The sequence below is a fragment of the Mustela nigripes genome, chromosome X (genome assembly GCF_022355385.1).
Source record: "Mustela nigripes isolate SB6536 chromosome X, MUSNIG.SB6536, whole genome shotgun sequence".
Taxonomy (NCBI): Eukaryota; Metazoa; Chordata; class Mammalia; order Carnivora; family Mustelidae; genus Mustela; species Mustela nigripes.
In genome coordinates this window covers 75,394,261-75,417,917 of record NC_081575.1, presented here as the reverse complement: position 1 = coordinate 75,417,917, position 23,657 = coordinate 75,394,261, and the positions used below count along the sequence as shown (strand labels likewise).

General features: G+C 40.0%; 2 protein-coding genes across 8 annotated transcripts in view; both read left to right on the top strand.

Moving 5' to 3' along the window:
* Positions 1-23,657, top strand: part of ARHGEF9 (Cdc42 guanine nucleotide exchange factor 9) — a 223,369-nt gene that overhangs the window by 28,707 nt on the left and 171,005 nt on the right. The window contains exon 1 of one of the 7 annotated variants that reach the window (XM_059385142.1): positions 14,821-14,840. The exons of 2 other annotated variants lie outside the window; for them this stretch is intronic. Coding sequence is in view for 3 of the 5 variants with exons in the window: in XM_059385138.1 (XP_059241121.1) it covers positions 15,706-15,714 (9 nt within the window). In the remaining 2 variants the exon portion in view is untranslated. Of the gene's footprint in view, positions 1-14,820; positions 14,841-15,618; positions 15,715-16,429; positions 16,509-23,657 lie in introns of those variants that run through there. 4 more of the 7 variants (XM_059385141.1, XM_059385138.1, XM_059385139.1 and 1 more) reach the window with 4 other exon arrangements.
* Positions 14,875-15,533, top strand: LOC132006965 (uncharacterized). The gene has a single exon (XM_059385144.1). The coding sequence runs from the start codon at positions 15,354-15,356 to the stop codon at positions 15,531-15,533; it is 180 nt and encodes a 59-aa protein (XP_059241127.1). The 5' UTR covers positions 14,875-15,353.

Genomic DNA, 23,657 nt, shown 5'->3' with positions numbered 1-23,657 from the left:
CTTAATCTCACAAAACAAACTGAGGGTTGCCGGGGGGAGGGGGTTTGGGAGAAGGGGGTGGGATTATGGACATTGGGGAGGGTATGTGATTTGGTGAGTGCTGTGAAGTGTGTAAACCTGGTGATTCACAGACCTGTACCCCTGGGGATAAAAATATATGTTTATAAAAAATAAAAAATTTAAAAAAAAAAAAAAAAAAAAGAAAGAAAAACTAACTATGCAAGATGAGAATAGACTTAGGGAAATCAGTGAATCCATCAAATGTAATAGCATTCATTATAGGAGTCCCAGAAGGAGAAGAGAGAGAAAAGGGGACAGAAAAATTTATTTGAAGACACAATGGCTAAAAACTTCCCTAATCTGGGGAAAGAAACAGATATCAGCTTGAGGAGGCACAGAATCAAACAAAATCAACATATTATAATTAAAATGTCAAAATATGGGGTGCCTGGGAGGCTCAGTCTGTTAAGCATCTGCCTTCAGGTCAGATCTTGGGGTCCTGGGATCAAGCCCTGCATCAGGTTCCTTGCTCAATTCACAATCTGATTCTCCTTCTCTCTCTGCCCCTCCTTTCCTCTCATGATCAAGCCTCTTTCAAATAAATAAATAAAATATTTTAATAAATAAATAAATATTTCAATAATACAAATAAATAAATAAGAATCGTTTTAAAATGTCAAAAATAATGATAGAGGGAAAAAAAAGCAGCAAGATGAAACTGGACAGTTATATAAAAGGGAAACCCCATAAGGTTATCAGGAGATTTTTGAGCAGAAACTTTCCAAGCTGGAATGGAGTAGCATGATATATTCAAAATGCTGAATGGGAAAAATATGCAGCCAAAATTACTCTATCCAGTAGGTCTGTCATTCAGAAGAGGAGAGAGAGTTTCCCAAACAAAAACTAAAGAAGTTCATGACCCCTAAAACAGTGAAACAGTGAAAGGAAAGTCCAACAGTAAAAGTATGAAAGTAGGAAACACAAAAGCAATAAAAATGAATGTCTTTGTAAAATATCAGTCAAGGAACTCATAAAATAGAAAGGCATATGACACCATATACCTAAAAATGGGGGAGGAGAGGAGTAAAGAATGGGTCAAAATTAAATGACCATCAATTTAATATAGACTGTTTTATGCAGAACAGGTTCTATACAAACCTAATGGCAACGATATATCAAAAAATGCCATGGGGTGCCTGTGTGGCTCAATGGGTTAAGCCTCTGCCTTTGGCTCAGGTCATGATCTTGGGGTCCTGGGATCAAGCCCCACATCGGGCTATCTGCTCAGCACGGAGCCTGCTTCCCCCTCTCTCTCTGCCTACCTCTCTGCCTACTTGTGATTTCTCTCTCTCTGTCAAATAGATAAATAAAATCTTTAAAAAATTGCCAGTAAATATGGAAAGAATAAAGAGCAAGAAATCCAAATATATTACTGAAGAAAACCAACAAGCCATGAGAGAAAGACAAGAAAGGATCAGAAAATATCTTCAGAAACAACCACAATCAAGTACTAAAATGATAACAAACACATATCTATCAATAATTACTGTGAATGTAAATGACTAAATGCTCCAATCTAAAGACATAGAGTGTGTCTTTCATTTTTGAAAAGATGAAAGAGAGTGTGTAAGACATAGGATATCAAAACAGATTAAAAAAAAAGACCCATCTATATGTTTCATACAAGAGACTCATTTTAGAACCAAAGATACCAGCAGATTGAAAGTCATGAGATGTAGAAACTGTCATACACATGGATGTCAATAGAAAGCTGTAGTAACAATACTTATATCAGAAAAAAATAGACTTTAGGATAAAGGCTGTAACAAGGGACAAAGGAGGACACTGATAATAAAGGGATCAATCCAGCAAGAAGATACAACAACTGTAAATATTTATACACCCCACATGAGAGCACCCAAATATATAAAAGTTAATAACAAACATGAGGGAACTAATTGATAAGAGTACAATGACAGTAAGGCCTTTAACACCCCAGTTACATCAATGGACAGGTCATCTAAACAGAAAATCAACAAGGAAACAATGACTTTGAATGCCACACTGGAACAGATGGATTTAACAGAGAACATTCCATCCTAAAACAGCAGAATACACGTTCTTTTCAAGTGCACAAGGAACATTCTCTATATTAGGTCACATATTAGCCCACAAAACAAGCCTCAACAAATTCAAAAAGATCAAAGTATACCATGCATTGTTTCTGTTCATGACACTATGAAACTAGAAGACAACCACAAGAAAAAATCTGGAATGATCACAAATGTATGGAGGTTAAATAAAAGACTACTAAACTATGAATGAGTCAACTAGGAAACAAAAGAAGAAATAATAAATGCATGGAAACAAATGAAAATGAAAACCAAATGGTCTAAAACTTTTGGATGCAGCAAAAGTGGCTCTAAAAGGGAGGTTTATAAAAATATAGCCTTATCTCAAGAAGCAAGAAAAGTCTGAAATAGACAACTTAACCTTACATCTAAAGGGGCTAGAGAAAGAACAACAAACAAAACCCCCAAACAGTAGAAGGAAGGAAGTAATAAGTATTAGGGCAGAAATAAATGATATAGAAATTTAAGAAAATAGAAGAAATCAATGAAACCTGGAGCTGGTTCTTTCAAAAAAATCAATAAATTTGATAAACCCCTAGCCAGACTTATCAAGAAAAAAAGAGAAAGGACTCAAATAAAATCTCAAATGATAGATAACAACCAACACAGTAATACAAACAATTATAAGAGAATATTATGAAAAATTATATGCCAACAAATTGGACAACCTGGAAGAAATGAATAAATTCGTAGAAATATCTAACCCATTCAAACTGAAACAGGAAGAAATAGATAATTTGAACATACCTATTGCCAGCAGGGAAATTGCATCAGTCATCAAAAGTCTCCCAACAAACACAAGTCCAGGAACAGAATGCTTCGAAGGCAAATTCTACCAAACATTTAAAGAAGAATTAATACCTATTCTTTTCAAACTATTCTAAAAAGTAGAAAAAGAAGAAAAACATCCAAATTCATCCTATGAGACCAGCATTAGCCAGATACCAACACCAGATAAAGACACTACTACAAAAGTGAATTACAGGCCAATATCCCTAATGAATTTTTGCAGAAATCCTCAATAATGTACACACATGCACGTGTGCATGCATGTGTGCGCGTGCGCGCACACCCACACACACCCACACACACACACACACACAACCACAATGGGATATCATTCAGGCATAACAAATAATGAAATCTTATCATTTGCAACAATATGGATGGAGCTACAGAGTACAATGCTAAGTGCAGAAAGTCAGGGAAATATAAATACCATATGATTTCACTCATATGTGTAATTTATGAAATAAAATAGGTGAACAAAGGGTAATGAAAGAGACAAACCAAAAAGCAGACTCTGAACTATGGAGACCTACTTGATGGTTACCAGAGGAGAGGTTGATGGAGGGATAGGTTTAAGTAAGTGATGGGGATTAAGGAGTGGGTTTATCATGATGAGTACCAGTTGATTTATGGAATTGTTGACTCACTATATTATACACCTGAAAGTAATATAACACTGTATGTTAACTAACCAGAATTAACAGAAAAACTTTAAAAAAAAAGACATTATCTTGTTCCAGATCACACAACCAACAACTGGCAGAACTAAGGTTGAGCCTCAGCAGACTGGCTAGTGCCTGAGTTCTCAGCTATCAAGCTATACTGCTTCTAAGTCTAGGGCTGTTCGTGGCCTATTTAATTGAAACAGTAAGGGGGGAGTAGGGAAGAGAGAGAGTATGAGCAAAACCCCATGCTTAATTTGATAATGAGATCTTGGTGTCTGACTGCCCAGTAGTTTACTGTTTAAGTGAAGCCCATAAATACAAAATTTGGACACGGGGATAAGAGGGGGTAGCTGGTTGAATGAGTCATGAGTTCCCAAAATGGAACTGTCAAGGAGATTAAGCTTCAAAACTAAATACTGGGCCTGATACTAAGGGAAGCATTCACTGCTCATAACACTCTTAAATTGATGCATGATTGGATTTGGCTGCCCCAGAAAGATCTAAGCCTGATAGGAAAGCATTGTACTTCTTCTGAAGGGGCTTGTAGACTGTTGTTTCTCTTTTCCAACCAGTCCTTTCTACCTTGAGCACAGGCAGGTTGTCTGGTCCAGTGGATTACTTGAAATAGAACTGAAATGAGTTTCCTTGGCCTCTCTCCCTCTACAAAACAGGCCTGAAATAAATCCATGTAAGGGAACTGCTGTTTCTAGGTATTTATTCAAGTACGTATTCTGTCTTTGGCTACATGAAGTTGGTGTAGGCAGTGATTCTTGAGGGAAAGGATTCTGGGTGGTGGTTTTGAGTGGAGTCTGTGCCAATTGGGAACAGAAAACCAAAGAAGTCTGAAATTCTAAGCCTGTACCTGGAATACTGGTATTCACAGGCTGCAGTCGAGAATATATTCTTTTTTAAAATTTTTATTTATTTTTTTTTAAATTCTTTTCAGTGTTCCAGAATTCATTGTTTATGTACCACACCCATTGCTCTATGCAATACATGCCCTCCATAATACCCACCACCAGGATCCACAAACCTCCCACCCCCAACCCCTCCAAAACCCTCAGTCTGTTTTTCAGAGTCCACGTCTTTCATGGTTCATCTCCCCCTCCATTTTCCCCCAACTCTCTTCTCCTTTCCATCTCCCCATGTCCTCCATGTTATTCTTTATGCTCCACAAATAAGCAAAACCATTTGATAATTGACTCTGTCTGCTTGACTTCATTCTATGACACATTTCCTCTACATCCAACATTGCGAGTCAGTAGAGATATCCTTTTATTCACTCTTTCATGTATTCATTCATTTAGTTATTCAGTCATTAAAAAAAATATTTGTTGAGTGTGAAGTACCGCTCTATGTGCTGGAGATAAAACAATGAAAACGTAAATTTCTGCCTTCATGGAGTTTACAGTTTATAAAGGGAGACAATAAATCAATAATAAAATAATTATATAACTTTTCATATAGTGAAAGATCTAGAAAGAAAATCATGATATAGGATAGTAACGTAGTGATACAGTTTCAAAGAGGGTGGTCAGGGAAGGATTCCTTTTGAAAAGATGAAAGAGCTAAACTTACAGAGAGCTAGGAGAAAAGTTTTCAGACAGAGTCAAATTCTTTTTTTTTTCCTAAAGATTTTATTTATTTATTTGAGAGAGAGACAGTGACAGAGAGCTTGAGAGGCGAGAAGGTCAGAGGGAGAAGCAGACTCCTCATGAAGCTGGGAGCCTGATGTGGGACTCGATCCCGGGACTCTGGGACCGTGACCTGAGCCAAATGCAGTTGCTTAACCAACTGAGCCACCCAGGTGCCCAAACAGAGTCAAATTCTTAACCCTATGTCTGATCCTCCCCTAAAACTCTACCCTTCACAACCAACAATTCTATGCATCCTTATTCTTTAATTTAAGCAATCACACATCACCCTTTCCTCAGGCTACCTTGATACCAACTTCATGCCTTCCACCTTTGGTAAGGCGGCTGAAATTTTAAAACACTGCTTTATATTAAGTTACAACTGAAAACAAGTCATAGCTTTTTGAGCTTTAAGGAAGTTAAGAGATTTGTTTGAGGTCAAACCAAGAAGCAGAGGCTGGACTTACATCTGAAGTTTTAACTTCTTATCCATTGCATTTTTTTCACTTTTCCATGAACTTCTCAAGGCATGGTGGGAGCACAGCAGCACACATGAGTATCAGATATTTTAGTTGCATTTGAGCTCACAGGTAGCTCTTCCTAGGGACTAGTGTTTAGAATAAGGGAGATGATATTCCCATTCCCCGTTGTCACTCCTACTTGGATATGTGTTCTGTGGTATGTTGGACAAACTGAAGAGCAACCAGCCGGGGGAGGATTGCAAACCATACCACAAGGAAGAGCTTAAAAGAAATGGTCATGTTTATCTTAGAGAATAAGTGGTGTGTGCTTGTGTGTATGGTGGTGGGGGGTAAGAATCAGAGTTTGAACCCATGATAGATACTTTGAAACATTTTAAGAAGACTATTGTTTAGTACTTGACTTTTTCTGTATGGCCAGAGGATAGTGTTCTAACAAATGGTCAAAACCACTGAATGATGAATTTCAACTCAAAACAAATAATGGCTTTGAAGGCTTTAGAGTGAACTTTCTGTTACTGAAAATATTCCAGCAGCTGCTGGACAGAACTCATAAGAGATAGTAAGCTTTGGAAATATATCTTACTTGTATGGCTATGAGTTGATGTAAACATTCTGAACCTTAGTTTCTTACTCTTTAAAGTAGTGATAACAATTCCTTCTTTTCAGGCTTCTGGGGAAGATTTAAGAAAATGGTATATTGAAAGGCCTAGCACCATGCATGCTAAAAGTAGGTGATTCCTCCTTCTCCTTCCATTCCCCCTACCTCATCACATAGTGTAGAGAGGATTCCTATGTAGGGAAATTGGGAGGAAATTACCTTTTATTTCCATTTTGAATATAAAAATTCAATAATTCATTCTATAGTCATCAGCAACTTTATTCATTATCTGATTATGCTTAGGACACTGGAATGACTGTGTCTCCCACTAGGCTGTAAGCTTCCTGAGAGCATCTCTGTACCCCTTTGCTGTCAGAATAAGTGTTTACTGGGCACTGAGTTGGCTCAGTCAGTAGAGCATGAAACTCTTGAATTCAGGGTCATGAATTTGAGCCCCACATTGGGGTAGAGAGAAGTAAGTTGGGGGAAATTGGAGGGGGGACAAATCATGAGAGACTGTGGATTCTGAGAAACAAACTAAGGGTTTTGGGGGGGATGGGGGGTTGAGTGAGCCTGGTGGTAGGTTTTATGGAGGGCACATATTCCATGGAGCACTGGGTATGGTGCATAAACAATGAATTTTAGAACACTGAAAAAAATAAAATTAAATTTAAATAATAATAATAAGAAGAAGAAGAAGGAGAAGGAGAAGGAGAAGAAGAAGAAGAAGTGCTTATTGCATTTAACTGATTTTGGAGGAGCAGTGATCTCTGTGCTGAATAATTGAACTAACCAGGAGTCTTAGTCCTCAGGGAGCTGATTCTCTTAAATAGGGTGGACATGCACAAATATGCAAAAGTATCTAGCATATCAGTAGCCGAGACAATGAGCATACAAGATGTGATATCTTTAGATTGTGGCAAACGTGGAGATTATCAGGTGGCTTGGATGGGGTTGAATGGCAGTAAGTGAGTAGCAGAGGGATCAGGATAAAATGTGGAACTTTCCTTGGTTATACTTCCTGGAAGAAGTGTGATTTTGGGAGCTATTTGAACCATGAGAGACAAAATACAACAGACATTGGCTTTGCCCTGAAAGAAGGAAAAGATTTAAGACTTGCACCTGGGAGGTAGGCCACTGGGATTCAGATCAGAACATTGAAATGGCTTATTCCTATGACACAGGAGACACCTTGTCAGATGCTATTGGAAGATAGGATATGTATTACTTAGTGGTATTTATATAGCAGAGTGTCTAAGAGTATAGGCTGTAGAGTCAGACTGTTTGGATTTTCATCTGGGCTCCACCACTGACTAGCCATGTGACCTTGGGCAAGTTATTTACCACTGTGCCTCAATTCCCTCATCTGTAAAATAAGGACAGTAATAGTATCTTAGTATCATAGGGTGATTGTGAGGATTAAGAGTTAATATATGCAAAAGGTTTAGTATAGTCCCTGGCACAGAGTAAGCACTTTATAAGTATTATTATCTAATGAATGGTCTTTAGATCCTGAGATATATATTGGGAGCTTATAGTAATTTCAGTGTGAGTTTGGGAGCATTTATATTCCATACCATTTCATGGATTGATTAGCTCCTCAGAAGTGGCTGTGGTAGAAGTGGTGAAAGCATCTGGCTCAAAGAGATAGAAGAACTTTCTGCCAACTGCAATTGTGCCAGAGATGAATAGACTGTTTCAGGAGAGAAGAACCTTTTCGTTGTTGTGGGTGTTAGAGTTGAGACTAGATAACTATTTAGTGGGGATACTGCAGGAGGATTGAAGGATGGGAGTGGGATTTTGCTATACCTCTAATTCTCTGATTTCTTGGTACATTGTCAGCAGAAGTGTTAGCTATGGGGTGGGGATACTGCTGCTGAAATATGGGGGACTTGTCTATTTTTTTTTTATATTGTACACAGAGTTGGGTGGTCACTTCACTCAGCATGCTAACTGCACATGGATGGAGCTGAGATCAAATTTCATGTCCCAGGGTCTAAAATCTCCCAAAAGTACTTTGAGACTCAAGTGACAAGGGTTTTTTGGTTTCTGCTTTGCCAGAAATTAGCTGTGTAATCTTAGGCATGTTGTTTCCATTCTCTGGGCCTGTTTTCTAACCTAGAACATAAGTTTTAGACTAGATTTTCTCTGTGGTCTCTTCATCTCTGGCTTTCTATGTTGGAAGATATAACTCTCTGAGTGGAAACAAGTGGATGAAGAAGACATTCGTGCATTCAGCAAATGTTTATTAAGCATCTGCTAAATGGTAGGCACTGTGCTGGGCTTGGGGGAGAAAGCAGTGAATAAGATAGGTGTGGTTTCTGCCCTTTTAGCTCCACAGTCTAGTGCAGGAAACAAAGAAGAAAAAAATTATTATACAGTTTAATAAGTATTCTAAGAGGGGCAAATACAGGGTCCTGGGGGAGAAGAATATTTCCGGAATAATTCTGAAGCAAGAACCAGAAAAAACCTTCTAGGGGAGGTGGAATTTGAGTTTTGAGATGGGAGCTCAGGAAGAATAGCAGCAGATGGATAGTTCTTAAGGCAAAAGTACTTGATGGTTATGAGAACTATGGTAGGCTCTGTTTAGCTGGAGAGTACAGAGTAAGAAGGAATTAGTGAAATCTAAGGTTAGAAAGACCAAAGGACACCAGATTAGCAAGGCATTATATGGCATTTGCCACAAAAGTAGTAGGGAGATATGGAAGGCCTTTAAGTAGAGGAGTTATATAATTCAGGCTTCAGCAGCAGAAATTAAATCACTCTAGTTATTTTCAGTAGAAAGAGTCCTAATACAGAAAATCAGGTGCTTCTAAAATTGGGTTAAGGGCTGGAGGGACAACCTTTAGGCTAGGCCCCCAGGAATAACTCCCAGGATACCAGGGGAACTGTTTTCTGTGCCACAAGCAGGAAAGTGAGGCGCCAGGGACTTTGGAAACACACCACCTTATCTGAAGCCTAGGAATCAAGAATATGCCACTGCCTTAACTATTGAGTAGAGTATCGTCATGACTTCTAGATATTCACTAGCAAATAATAATAATAATTAATACTAATAATATAGAATAAAATATCCCCTTCTATCGTTCCTCAAATACACAAAGCCAGTGACCAGACACTGGGGCCTTTGGGAAAGTAACATGGCTGCAGAAAACCCTAAAATCTCCATCACTATGCTTGCCAACAGAAGCAGCAGAAATATGGCTTCTGCGTCATTACCTCCTTTCAAATATTGTGTGTATGCATATGATTACCAGAAATAAATCACATCCAGAACACTGGATGCAAAGGAGCCTGAGAAGTGACAGGCTGTTGTAGGTTTTTGGTTTTGAGATTTTCAGCAATATAGGAGGGTAGGCTAGAAGGAGGGTGGCATGGATCCTGAGCAACCAGTCTATAGTATCTACCATAGGATTGCTAAGAGCAGAAGTGCTTTTGAGACAGATAATTTGAGCAGGAGAGTAGAGGCTGAACTGGGGAGAGAGAGCAGCATAAGAGACCAAGTAATAGATGGTAATGGAATCAAAGATGATGAGGAGCTGATTAAAAATACCGGTAGCAGGGAGACAGAGGAAGGACACATGAAAGAGTTTAAGGAGGAAGAGAATTACCATGACTTAGAGGACTGGGTGGCTGGAAGAAAGATGAGTGAGAAGAAAGACTTATGGATATCTCCTAGGGTTTTTGCAAGGAGACATTCCTACAAGAGAGGGAACTCAGGGGAAAGAGGAATGGCATGGATGGGAAAAGATGATTTCAATTTTAAGCTAGAGGTTCTTGTGACATATTCAGGAGGAGATATCTGTAAGGCAGTTGGAAATTCGTCTCTGGAATTCAAGAGAACTACCTGGAACTCATCAGCAGAGAATTGTAAGGTGTACGCAGGCAAGGATTTTGTTCCCCCTAGTGTTCAGTAACTTCATTGAAAGGAGGTGCATCAGTGTGTAACGTAGTTGGTAGTTCAAGCTTTGGGAATGGATGGGTCCACCATTCAGTGCAAGTGCAGAATGAAGACAAGGGGACTGAGATTAGAAGAACCCTGAGAAATCATGGTCTTAAATGATTGAATGAAGAAGAACCCAGACAGGAAGTAAAGACTGTATAACCAGACCGGTCATGTGGATGATGTCACCAAGGCAAAGGGAGCATTTCAGGAAGGAGAAAGGCATCAGTGGAATCAAGAATGAGGGAAGTCAGGGAAAAGAAAGATGGAATATTGGCCATACCATTTAGTAACAAGTTGGTCATTTGTTTATATTCACAAAAGGTTCTAGTTTCCTATGAAATGATGGGAGTGAAAGCCAGGCTGCAGTGGATTAAAGGGTCAATAGACAATGAAGTGGAGATAGGATATAATTGCACTTTCAAGGCCAAAAGGAACAAGAAACAGTAGGTATTGGCAAGGATACGGAGAAAGAGAAAACCTTTTGCACTGTTGGTAGGAATGCAAGCTTATGCAACCACTATGGAAAACAGTATGGAGAGTCCTCAAAAAGTTAAAAATAGAACTACCCTATGATCCAGCAATTGCACTACTAGGTATTTGACCCCAAAATACAAAAATATTTTTTTGAAAATATATATGAAAAAAAGATATTTTGAATATTATCTATACAAAAGAATATTATCTACAATGGAAATAGCTCAAGTGCCCATTGATTGATGAATGGATAAAGAAGATGTGGTATATATACACAGCCATTACTCAGCTGTAATAAAGAAGGAAATACTGTCATTTGCAATGGCATGGATGGAGTTAGAGATTATAATGTTAAGCAAAATGAGTCAGAGAAAGACAAAAACCATATAATTTCACTCATAAGTGGAATTTAAAAAACAAAACAAATGAACAAAGGGAAAGAGAGGGAGAGAGAGACGGAGAGAGAGAGGGAGCAGCAAACCAAGAAACAGACCCTTAGGTATGGAGAATAAACTCGGGGTCACCAGAGGGGCTACCTGTGGGAGGATGGGATAAATAGGTGATGGGGATTAAGGAGTATACTTGTTGTGATGAGCACTGGGTGACATATGGAAGTGTTGAATCACTATATCGTACACCTAAAACTAATATTACACTATATGTTAAATTATATGCAAACAATGAATTTTGGAACATTGCATCAAAAACTAATGATGTATTACTGTATGGTGACTAACATAACATAATAAAAAATAAAATAAAATAAAATAAAATATAAAAATAAAGTTAAAAAGTAATGAATTCAAATAAAAACTTAAAAAAAAAACAAGGATAAAGATACTAGTTGCTTACATTATGGTACTATGCTGGTCACTAGTATCTGTCTCAACATAACCTAGCAGAGTAGCTTTTAAACTATTTTGGCATTACTTGCCAAAAGAAATAAATTTTACAGGGTGCCTGGGTGGCTCAGTTTGTTAAGCATCTGACTGGTTCAGGTCATGATCTCAGGGTCCTGGGATTGAGCTCCATGTCAAGCTCCATGCTCAGTGGAGAGTCTACTTCTCCCTCTCCCTTTGACCTTCCCCCAACCTGTGCTGTCTCTCTCTCTCTCTTCAATAAATAAAATATTTAAAAAATAAATTTTACATCACAATTAACACATTTATTTTTATATATAAATGAAACAAAAGCTTGATTAAACCATAATTATATGGACATTTCATATAAATGGAAACATACAAAAGCCTTTTTTGTCTGGCTTTTTCACTTAGCATAATATTTTCAAAGTTCATCTATACTGTTGCAGTAACAGTACTCCATTCCTTTTTATGGTGCAATAATATTTCATGGTATGGATATACCACATTTTGTTTATCCATTCATCAGTTGATGGACATTTGAGTTTTTTCCATCACTTGGCTATTGTGAATAATGCTATTATGAATGTTCATGTACAAGATTTTATGTGGACATTTTTTCCCATTTCTCTTAGGTATATACACAGCAGTGGAATTGTTGGGTCAAATAGTAACCCTATGTTTAACTTTTTGAAGAACTATCAGACTGTTTTCCAAAGTGGCTTCAACCATTTTTACCAGCAGTGTTATGAAGGTTCTGATTTCTCCACATCTAGCTTTTCTATTGTAACCATTCTTGGGGTATCTTATTACAAATACTGCTGTAGTAAATATCCTGCATTTGCATTTCCTGCATTTGACTTACATTCTCCTGATGGCTTATATGATGAACATCTTTCCATGTGCTTATTGACTATTTCATTGGAAAAAAATGTTATTCAGAATGTTTGCCAATTTTTTATTTGGGTTATTCTTTTTATAATTGACTTGTAAGAGCTCTTTATATATTCTAGGTACAAGTTTCTTATCAGAGATATAACTTCTAAACATTTTCTTCCATTCTGTGTGTTGTCTTTTCATATTCTTGATAGTGTCGTTTGAAGCATGAAAGGTTTTAATCTTAATGACATCCAATTTGTCTATTTTGTTGTTGTTTGTGTTTTTCATGTCATATCTAAGAAACCATTGTCACAAAATTATTCCTATTGCCCCCATTTTGTTAAAATTGCCACAATATCATTATAACATCTTATCAAGTAATAGTGATTCCTATTATCATCAAGCGTCCAACCTGTTCAAATTTCCAGTTGTTTCACATATATCACAAATGTGTGTGTACAGATGCATGCACGTGCATGTGCGCACGTGCACACACACACACACACACACACACACACACGTGTTCCACCTAAGTCAAAAATTTTCCTTCCTATTTGTTTGTTAAAAATCCAGGTTGTTGGGCTGCCTCTGCCCAACAAAAAATCTCTGGATTTTTTGTTAAAAATCCAGGTTGTTGGGTTAAGCCTCTGCCTTGGGCTCAGGTCATGATCTCAGGGTCCTGGGATCGAGTCCCGCATCGGGCTCTCTGCTAGGCAGGGAGCCTGCTTCCTCCTCTCTCTCTCTCTCTACTTGTGATCTCTCTCTGTCAAATAAATAAAATCTTTGAAAAAAAATCCAGGTTGTTGGCCCTGTAGTTGTTTTGTTTTTGTTTTTTAGTCTTTACCTCCACATCGCAATTTAATATGTTTTTCTGTCCTTTGTGTGTTCTATAAATTCATTATTGATCTAGAAGCTTGATCTGATTCAGGGTTTATATAATTTGTTTTGGCATGAGTCATTAATTGGTAGTGTTATAAGCCCAAACCTTTGAAGTGGGAACTTCTTTAGGTTTTATTCTATTTTGTAGGGCTATGGGCCATATTGTTTATGACTTGCATTCATCCAGAATTTCTAGTCATTTATTTAAGATCAGTGACTGTTCTAGCCTCAATGATTTCTAGAGAATTAATAGCAATTCTCATTCCTTTTAGAGTCTATAGTATTCTAGGAGTTCCAGAACTTAGCTTGTCCTATTCCTGGCTAATCTAGTTTCTATCCCCTTCCACCAATATATGTCTGCTCACTTTTACAGTCCTAGGGTATAAGAGGAAGAAGGGCTTAGAGGTTTACTGAAATTGCATGTATTTTTTCTGAGATGAAGTTTCAGAGGTTTCACTGAATTTTCAGGTAGGTCTAAGTCCTCATGTGACAGAAAGGAGATGGAGGCCAGGAGAGGGGAAAGGAGTTGCCTAAAAGTCATAAAGCAAGCTTAAAATAGGGCTGGGAGTAAATCTGAAACCTTCCCACCCAGGGCTTTTCCCTAGTTCCAGACATAGAATCAGGAACATTGAGCAGGGCAGTGATTACAAACATATTGCAAGTTTTGTAGAGGCTTTTCAACCACAAACTTGGAGTCTTTTCAGAATACCCATCTTGCTGGAAGAGTGCATACATAGTCTAAAGAAACCATAAACAGGAAAGAAAATTGACCTGCAAGTGCAGGAATATCAGAGAAGACAAAACAGAATTGGATTTTGGATAATTTGTAGTGTGTCCTTGTGGTTCTGTCAACAGCACTGTTTTTGTTTGTTTGTTTGTTTGTTTTGTTTTTGTTGTTGTTGTTGTTTTGAATGTGTATAGCTAATTATGAGTTGCCTGTAAATACTTGGGCAGTGGCCAAAGAAACCTTTGCTATCTCCCTGGCCCAGACTCCAAAACAAGAGGATGCCAAGGCATGCCTCCTCCCCACCCACCCATCCCTTTTTTCTGCTCCTTTTCCCTCTTCTTCAACCTTTTTTTCCCCACATTTTCCTTCACCCTCCTCTTTCTTCACCTTATTCCTATTTCTTCTCCCTCCCATCTTTCCTTCTCTTTCCCTTCTATTAGTCTTCCCTTTTATCCTCCTTCCGTCCCTGCCTGCCACGCCCTCTCCTTTCCTCCCACTTCTGTGTGCACCCTCCCCCTTCCTCTCCCTACATTCTCCTCAACCCACCCCCAACAAGCTCTCCACCCCCACGCCAGAACCGGCGGCCATTGGCTCGCGCTAGTGGGGGTTTGGGGGAAGGGAAGGCTTGGGCCCTCCGATAGGTTGCCGGGGCTAGCACACCAGCTGAAGTCCCGCCCCACCCGGCGAGTAAACGCACGGCTGCAGCATTTGCTATTGGCTGAGGGGACTGTCAACCCCTCCGGCAGCTCCTCACGCAGGCGCCCACAGTCGTTAGGTGAATAAAAAACACCGCCTACGGGCTTGGGGGGTGGGGAGAGGAGAGGGAGAGAGCCAGCAAGGCAGGATTTAAATGAAAGGCTGGAAGCCGGGAGACCCGCGGAGAAAGCAAGCAACCAGGCTAGAAAAACGAGGAAACTAGGAAAGCGAGCGACCTAGAGGGAGTAGGGGAGACCGCGACTGACCTATAGCCAGGCAGCTGGACAGACGCACGCCCGGACAGACAACCGAGCAGGCGCAGGAGAACCTCGCACTGGTTCCTCCCGCCTTTCCCTTGAAAAGCCAGGATTTTGCCTTTTGCTTGGCGCCCGAGAGAGAATGCTGGACTCTGCCGACTTCAGCGCGAGCTAAGATTTCTCAGCTAGGGAAGAAAAATCAGCTTAATCCTGAGAAGGGGGAAAGCAATCTCCCCTGTCCCCACCCCCCCCCCCCCCATACCAAACTCGGGCGCCAAACCCAGCCCTTCCCCAACCATCCGACTTCCTCCTCTCCCTTCTAGCATGGTGGCTGTATGGACAGTCTGACAGAGCAGAGACTGACATCTCCCAATCTGCCGGCCCCCCACTTGGAACACTACAGTGTTCTGCATTGCACCATGACCCTGGATGTGCAAACTGTAGTTGTTTTTGCCGTGATTGTAGTCCTCCTGCTTGTCAATGTCATACTCATGTTTTTCCTGGGAACGCGCTGAATGGAGTCCAGCTTCCTGAGCTGTTGCGAACTCTCGCTTTGATTTCATCCCGAGAACCACCGAGAATAAAAAAGAGACAGACAGACAGAGACAGGGAAAGAGAGAGAAAGCAAGCTTTCTTACTCAGGGGGGAAAACGTTTTGAGCTTCAACATGGCCTCGCTGTGATATGTATGACGTTGGTATATTATCTCTCCCTAAATCTTTTGTCATGTCTTGTCTTTTAAATATGCCTGTGAATGTAGTTGCTTATTGCTTGAGTAAAATAGTTGATAAAGAAATGTATTCTATTTAAGTGTGCGTGTGTGTGTGCATTCTCCATCTATGTGGTGTTCACGGAGCAAGATCTGCGTCCTTAAACAGTGGCTTTGCTGTGTGTGGTGTTTTTGTTTTTCAGTTCATTTTTTTTTAAAACTCCCTATAATTTCCGTCAAGGAATTTTAGTCAAAAATTATCTCTTGCCATCAGGAGTGAATTTGGGTTTGTTTCTGGACAAGGATGGTTGTGGGAAGAGTGTGATGGATTTTTGACATCTTAGGAAAGTCAGCCCTGCACTGGATGTTAAGAGGGAATAAAAATGAAACAAGGAATGAATTCAGGAAAAACGATTCTTTAGTTTCTAATGATAAGTAAGAATTTGAGAAGTGATATGGTGGGGTGCGTTGAGCTGGCAGTTGGTGACTGTGTCCTTTGACTCAATTAGCTGTCTAGGGTTTAGTTCATAGTTTCCAATTTGGAAATAAGCCATCTTTAAAACATTTCTTATAGCATTAATTGTCAGTTTTTTTGGAATTATGGACTGAAGCATTAAAGTCTTCTTTGATGTTTATGAATTGGCAAGAAGAGATATTGACAAGAGCTGTTTGGGTTCATTTTCCCAAAGAAGATTGTACCCCTGGATTTGAGTTTGTGGATTTTCTCTGTGTCATCTGAAAAAACAACAAAAGCCAGCTCTTTACCCACCTTGGGAATAATGGTACATGTATATGCCTCTTTTGGATAATCTTTATTTGCAATGATGTTCTTGAACTACGTTTTTAAATAGAACTTTCTAGTGCTAATGATAAAGTGGTGGGTTTTGTTTGCTTTCTTGTTCTTTAAAGATCAGAGGTTTCTAATTGAAGGATTTCCATAACAAAATGAAAGTATGTAACATGCTAAATTAAGTTTTGAGCAGCCCCCCCCCCCCCGCAAAAAAAAGTCTGCGTGGAATGGGCTGAGAGCTGGGGAAAACAGGAGCTAGAAGCAACATTCAATTTTGACATATATTTGCATTTCTCTATCAGATGGTAGTGGTGGTGATTGCTGTCATTATTGCTATTATTTTTATATTTTTCTTTCTGTTAAAAAAGCTTTTGGAAAATCCAGGAAATGGTCTCTGATGCCAATGTACAAGATACTTATTTTCCCCCTACCTCCTCCCACTGATTGGCAGGTATTCCATTCTATGTTTACCTGACTTGAAATAGCGCTGTTTCTGGCCCATGTAACAATGAATCAGGGTGCATACAGTCTACACGCATGTTCCCCCTACACCCGTGGGGTTGGCTGCTCACGTGTGATGTACAAATCTGCTGGGATTGTGCTGTCAAGTTCCATGTCTTATTGTTCAATCTCTTTGGAAATGATTATGAAGGGAAAGGGGCTGTGAAGGGCACTTGAAATTGTCCTGATCTCAGAATCCAGAGAATATTATTTAATGGCGTCAAAAGAGGTTTTGAGCCTCAGGGTATGTGCACTTGGCACCGAGTGGGTAAAAGGCTTTTATTAAAAAATTAATATTATTCTGTTGTACCATGGTATAAGCATGATCTTGGAAGATTCTTATTTACTCTCTGGTTCCTTTGTTGGGAGGGGGCTGGATTGAACTGAACTTGTTTCTTTGCAAAGAAAATCTTGTGATTCCTCTTGCCCCACCACATACTCTTAGCTCCAATGGTATTATCTAAAATAAGGTTATGTTTTGGCTGGGCACTTTGTTTTGAGACATGTTGGACAGGAAAATCTCTAGGCTGGGCAGCTACAGACTTGGGTTCTTTCTATTGAGAGATTATTTGACCTTGGGCTTTTTTTTTTTTTCCTTCTCAGTGTGTTTGGGCTTCCCTGTAACATTGGCATTTGGGGATGATTGGACTAAGTGGCCTCCAAGTTATTGCATTCGGTGATTTTGGGTGCCTAGAGGCACTTGAAATCAGAAGGGGAGGAACTGGAAAGACAAGTGAAAAGGCAAATGAAATCTTTATCAATGGATGATGGGGCGGGGTTGGAAATACCTGGTTGCTGGTATCTGGAAAAACTTGAGAATTTTTACCTAGCTTTATGGGAAGAAAACTGGACTATAGCAATGGAATGCTTTTTGCTTTTCCCCCCCTTTAAGGTGAGAAGGGTTCTCCAAAGCTAGTCTTTGAGCCAGGTTTGTGGCAAAGTAGGGTCATGAAATGCCACAATCTTCACCTCTGGGTGCCTGACAGACCCTTGGCAGAGAACCTTTGTGAATGTATGTGTGTAGGGTGTGTGGCAGTATGTTTGTGGGTGTGTATGCACACCCTTCTGTGTATATAGAGGGGAGAGGGTGCACACTCTTGAAAGTGGGTGGGGGTTGGTTGTGCTAGGAATGAGGAAAAATAGCAGGGCATGCATTGACTGTTCCATAGTTCTGAATGGCCTCCTTGTGCTAGGGCCTGTAAGGATTTGACCGGTGCCAGATTGGATGGGTATTTCCCCTACACTCCTCCAACCCTCCTACCCCACAGCCCCTTAGGCTAAAGGAGTCACTTGATTGAGCCCTTCCATCAGCAATTTAGCTGGCAAAATGGGTAAGCATTTTTCAAATTAACTTATCTCTAGGCAAATAAGGAGATGTTGCTAGCCAGATGGCAGGCCAACCAAGAGCAGCTAAAAGGGAGTTTGGGAAGTAGAGAACCAAAGTTGGCAGTATGACTTTTTACTTTTGTGAATCCTAAAGGTTTGGCATTTCTCCTTCAGACTTGTGAGGATATGCAAAAAGAGAAGAGTGGGAGAAAATGAAAAATGCAGCCCAGAAGAGTGGAATCCTCTGCATTTGACTTTTTATTCTTCCCTCTTCTGTCTCTTCTCCCTCTTCCATTTACTCTCCCCTCTGATACAGCCTCCTCTACCCTGCCCACATTCCTGCTGTAAGTGGGTGGTTGGTGGGAGAAGGAGGAGTAGGAAGAGAAGAGGGGTTTTCATCTCTGATTGTCCCAGCTTTTTCCAACTAAGTTTCTCGCTTCCTTACCTCTTCTCTGATTTCTTTGGGTAGAGGATAAGCTTTTGCTCTTAGAAAGGACAGAATTCCAGCTCAGAAATTTTCCCTCCCAGTTCCCCACCAGGGGATTCAAAAGCAGCCTGTTACCAGTATCCTAGCAACCTCCTGCATCACTTAGCTCCTGCTGAGCTCTGGAGCCCACCCTTTAAAAGGTCCAGGCACAAAGGGCTCTAGGGAAAGGGAGCTGCAGCCCAGCAGGACTTGGAGAGATGCTTTGGTGGGGGGGTTGGTGAACAAAGAAGAAACAAGATCCTCATTGCCTGCAAATGCCTAGAAAACACATCCAGAGAAGGTATATTAGCCTCATTAACCATACTAGCCTCATTCCAGTCATTGGGGCTCTTTATTGGAAAGCTCCTGGGTTCAAATTCTTTTCTCCTTTCTTCCAAATGTCTTCCTAAGATTAACTGAGTCATTTCACAATCTAGTTTTAGTGCAAGGAAGTCTGTAGATCATGAAAAATATTTTTTTCACCCTGACTTTTGGCTGAGGCAGAGAGGAGGTGAAGGGATAGTATGGTGGGAACAAACTGAGCAGTGCTTTTTCCCTATTGAGACAGCCCCTATCTGTCAGAACCTGTAACATCTACTTGTGTAATGTGCCCCAGTTTTGTCTGTGGCTTAGGGAACTCTGCTCAGGCTGGCCGCTGTATGGAATTTAGGGGATTTTGTTTTTATGTCATTGGTTTCTGAGGAGTTTCCAAATGGGAAGGCTGGGCAAATTAGGAAGGCCATTTTGATTGTAAGCCTGGTGAACAGGTTGGGCTTGGGCTTGGCCTTGGCTGATTCTCTCATTCACCACTGTGTGTGATTAAGTATTGAGAGCTTCGAGATCCCAGTGAGCCTGTGGGTAAGGTAATTAGCCCTGTGGTGAGGCTTAGATTGAGAGTACTTGGCTATGAGCAAAAGGCACAGTCTTACAGTTGCAGTAACTTACAGTTACATTGGCCAAAGCATGTCCCCCTAGCCTTTGTCTGTTATCTTGGCCTCTGAGTGTTTGCTCTGGACAAGGACATAATTGGGAACTGAACCTGTTCTCCCAAAATAACTGCTTCCTTAGAAGATCTCATACTAAACTTCTGGATCCAGCCCCAGTTGCTTTGCCCCCTAAATGATATGGAGGTGAGGGATTTTATACTTTCTGGCTTTTATTTCTAGTTCTGCAACTTGTTTTAGGCCAACTGAGGCTCTGGCTTTCTAAGAATCCTTGATCAAAGTTTAGCTCTTCTGATATCTGCCCAGAGTGTCTTCTGTCATTAGGTGGGTCTAGCTCTCAAGAACATTTAGTTAAGCATGGTTTACCTTGGCATCAAAGTACAAAGTGGAAAAGCTATGAAGGGGAAGTGCCTAGAGGATAGAGAAGACTTGGGATAAAATCCAGTAATGACAGTACTAGTAATCCCTTGTCAGTACATGGGTCTGTGGAATTTACAAAGCAATTTCACATCTTTTCTAATTTTGTGCATCACATCACCCTTGTGAAGTGGGTAGGGATGATTGTTATTCCCTGTTTTACAGATGAGGTAAGTAAAGGTCAGAGATATTGGTGCCATGGACATAGGTCTGCCTTTCAAATGGAGAGTGGGGAGAGTCAGAGTTGATCATCCCCAACTAGTGTGAAGCTGAATGAGGTCAGGTGGAGAGGTAGGTTTGTGAGTCATTCCTGAAGTCATACTATCTCCCTCAGCTTACTCATATTTTTAGTGCTTTTTCATATTTTTCATTTTTATAGCAATTTTACACAGAATTTCTCATTCAATAAAATGACTATCTTAAATATACATCAGAAAATTTCTTTTAATCTTATGAAAACTCAGTATCTGGAATCTTTAAAGAGAAAGGAATGTGAATAGGTGAAGCCTAAAATACAGGATGGTTTTGAAGGAGCTGCAGTTTTCATCCAATTTTCTTTCCTCTCAAAATACTCTTATTTTTCTATATTTCTTTATGAAGTGGTGTTGCCCAGAACTGATTATACTACTATGCTACTCTAGGTGCTACTTGATCAGGATTAAGTACAAAGGGACTTTGATCTGTCTGTGAAATATCTAATAATGTTGCCTTCTACTGGTTCTCAATTCTTTCTGAACATTGAGATCAGTTGGGGAGATTTTAATATCCATTCCAAGTCCCCACTCTGAAAAATTCTGATTTAATTGGTGTGAGATAGGTCCCTGGCAACTTTTTTTCCCTAAATTAAAAATTGAAGTCTCCCCAAAGTAATTCAAATGTGCAGTCAGCATTAAGGGCCATTGTACTACCTTTTTGGAATGTAGGCTCAAACGCTTTGCTGTTCAGTCCAGTCTTCTACTCTGTTGTGGAATTGGATTTTTGAGACTTTTTTGAACCCAATTTATTAAATTTTATTTTGCTTGGTTAGTCCAGTCTAGCTTTTTATGGGCCTTATTTTTTTTCTTTATGCTGTGCAACAAATTAGCAGTCCCTTCTAGCAGTACATGAGTTAAACTATATTTCCATCGGTTTGTGTATTCATGCTTGGGGGGTGGTGGGCTAATTTCTTTTTTTTTTTTTTTATGCCATGAAGCAGATTAGCAGTTTCTTTTAGCATTGCATTATTTGGAAACTGAATAAGTACCATCTGAATTGGTGATTTAAAGAAATGTTCAACCATAAGAGACTCTTAATCTCAGGAAACAAACTGAAGGTTGCTGCGGGGGGTAGAGGGATGGGGCAATTGGGTGATGGACATTGGGGGTTATGTGCTATGGTGAGTGCTGTGAATTGTGTAAGACTGATGAATCACAGACCTGTACTGCTGAAACAAATAATACATTATATGTTAATAAAAAAAAAAGAAAAAAATAAGATGGCATTAATTTCACCAGAGCCCCTTCTTGGAGTTACAGCCCTTTAATTTTTGTATATATCTGGTCAACCAGTGCAGAATCCACTGGACTGCCATCATTTATCCTACCAATGTGTAAAAAAGGAAAATGTGGCATGATAGATTTGTTGGTATGCTTTGTAGAACCTAGATGTATTCTAGGTTCGTGGTAATCATCTACCAAGCCAATGACCTCATCGGAAAAAGGGAGTATGTATCACTTGGCATTTTTTTTTTTAAAGACTTTATTTATTTGACAGACAGAGATCACAAGTAGGCAGAGAGGCAGGTAGAAAGAGAGAGAGGAGGAAGCAGGCTCTCCGCGGAGCGGACAGCCCGATGTGGGGCTCGATCCCAGGACCCTGGGATCATGACCTGAGCCGAAGGCAGAGGCTTTAACCCACTGAGCCACCCAGGCGCCCCTCACTTGGCATCTTAATCCTGGTAAATCTTATTGCAGGCTCCAGAGTTCCCAATTTCTTTTAATACCCATAAACTGTATGTTTCTCTTTTTCTTTCTAACTGTGTTTCTTAACTGGGTCCATGATTTGCTGAAGGCCAGTGCCACAACTGTAGATTCTGTGTACCATCACTTTCTTTTAGAAAAAGCAGGACATGGGGCACCTGGGTGGCTCAGTGGGTTAAGCCTCTGCCTTCGGCTCGGGTCATGATCCCAGGGTCCTGGGATCGAGCCCCACATCGGGCTCTCTGCTCTGCAGGGAGCCTGCTTCCTCCTCTCTCTCTGCTTGCCTCTCGGCCTACTTGTGATCTCTGTCAGATAAATAAAAAAAAAATCTTAAAAAAAAAAGAAAAAGCAGGACATCATAGATATAGCTTTAAAGCAGAATATATTTGGCTTTCAAAATTTCAGGGAAATATTTGTGCATGTTTCACTTGGTTGGCTGAATTGTTTGTTTGTTTTTTTTCTTTATTTTTTGTCTATACATATAAATATTTAAAGAAATTTCTTTATATATGTAAATTTATTTTATTTAAACTCTATTAGCCAAATATAGTACATCATTAGTTTCAGATGTAGAGTTCAATAATTAATCAGTTGCATATAACACCCAGTGTTCATCACATCATCTACCCTCCTTAATGCCCATCACCCAATTACTCCATCCCCCTCACCCCCCTCCCCTCCAGAAAAACCTCATTTTTTTCCCCTATACTTAAGAGTCTCTTATGGTTGGTCTCCCTCTCTGATGACTTCCCAGGCTGAACTGTTTCTATTAACCCGTGGTTCTCAGGCCTGGCTGCACATTAGAATCACCTGGGAAGTTAACAAGACGAATTCCCAGAATCTCTGGGGGAGATCTGGTGAGGCCCTGGCATCAATATTTTTTAAAAGCTCCATGAGATGACAAGAATGTTCAGCCAGGGATGAGGATGACTGCTATGTTAAAAGGAAATGTCAGATCAGCCTGAATCTAGCTTATCACACACGTGAATAGGCAGGCTTTGCAGATGGTGAGATTTTATTCTAGGATTGTGGGGGCCTTGATGAATTTGCGGGGCTTGTGCCCACTCTAAAAAGGACTCAGTCCTAGAGAATGAGTAGTCTGGGGACCTATATGAATTTAAAATTATGAGTTGTGAGATGGTTTGAACCCTTTAGGAAAAAGAGCCCCTGTGCATTTGCTGTAATAGTGGGGAAGATCCTGTTCATTTTTGACTGACCTTGGGTAAATTACTTCTCCCCTTTGACATTTGGATTCCTCATCTTCAAATAAGATTAGGAGGATTAGTTGGTTTCAAAGATTTCTTCTGGCTCTAATGATGTGTGCTTACGTTGTGATTAATAAAAATGATCAAAATGATTAAGAATATTATTATTCAAAACCATCCGGGGGCGCCTGGGTGGCTCAGTGGGTTAAGCCGCTGCCTTCGGCTCAGGTCATGATCTCAGGGTCCTGGGATCGAGTTCCGCATCAGGCTCTCTGCTCAGTGGGGAGCCTGCTTCCTCCTCTCTCTCTGCCTTCCTCTCTGCCT

Excerpts from the sequence above, each read along its gene's own strand:
- LOC132006965 (XM_059385144.1), top strand. The coding sequence starts at position 15,354 with ATGGACAGTCTGACAGAGCAGAGACTGACATCTCCCAATCTGCCGGCC.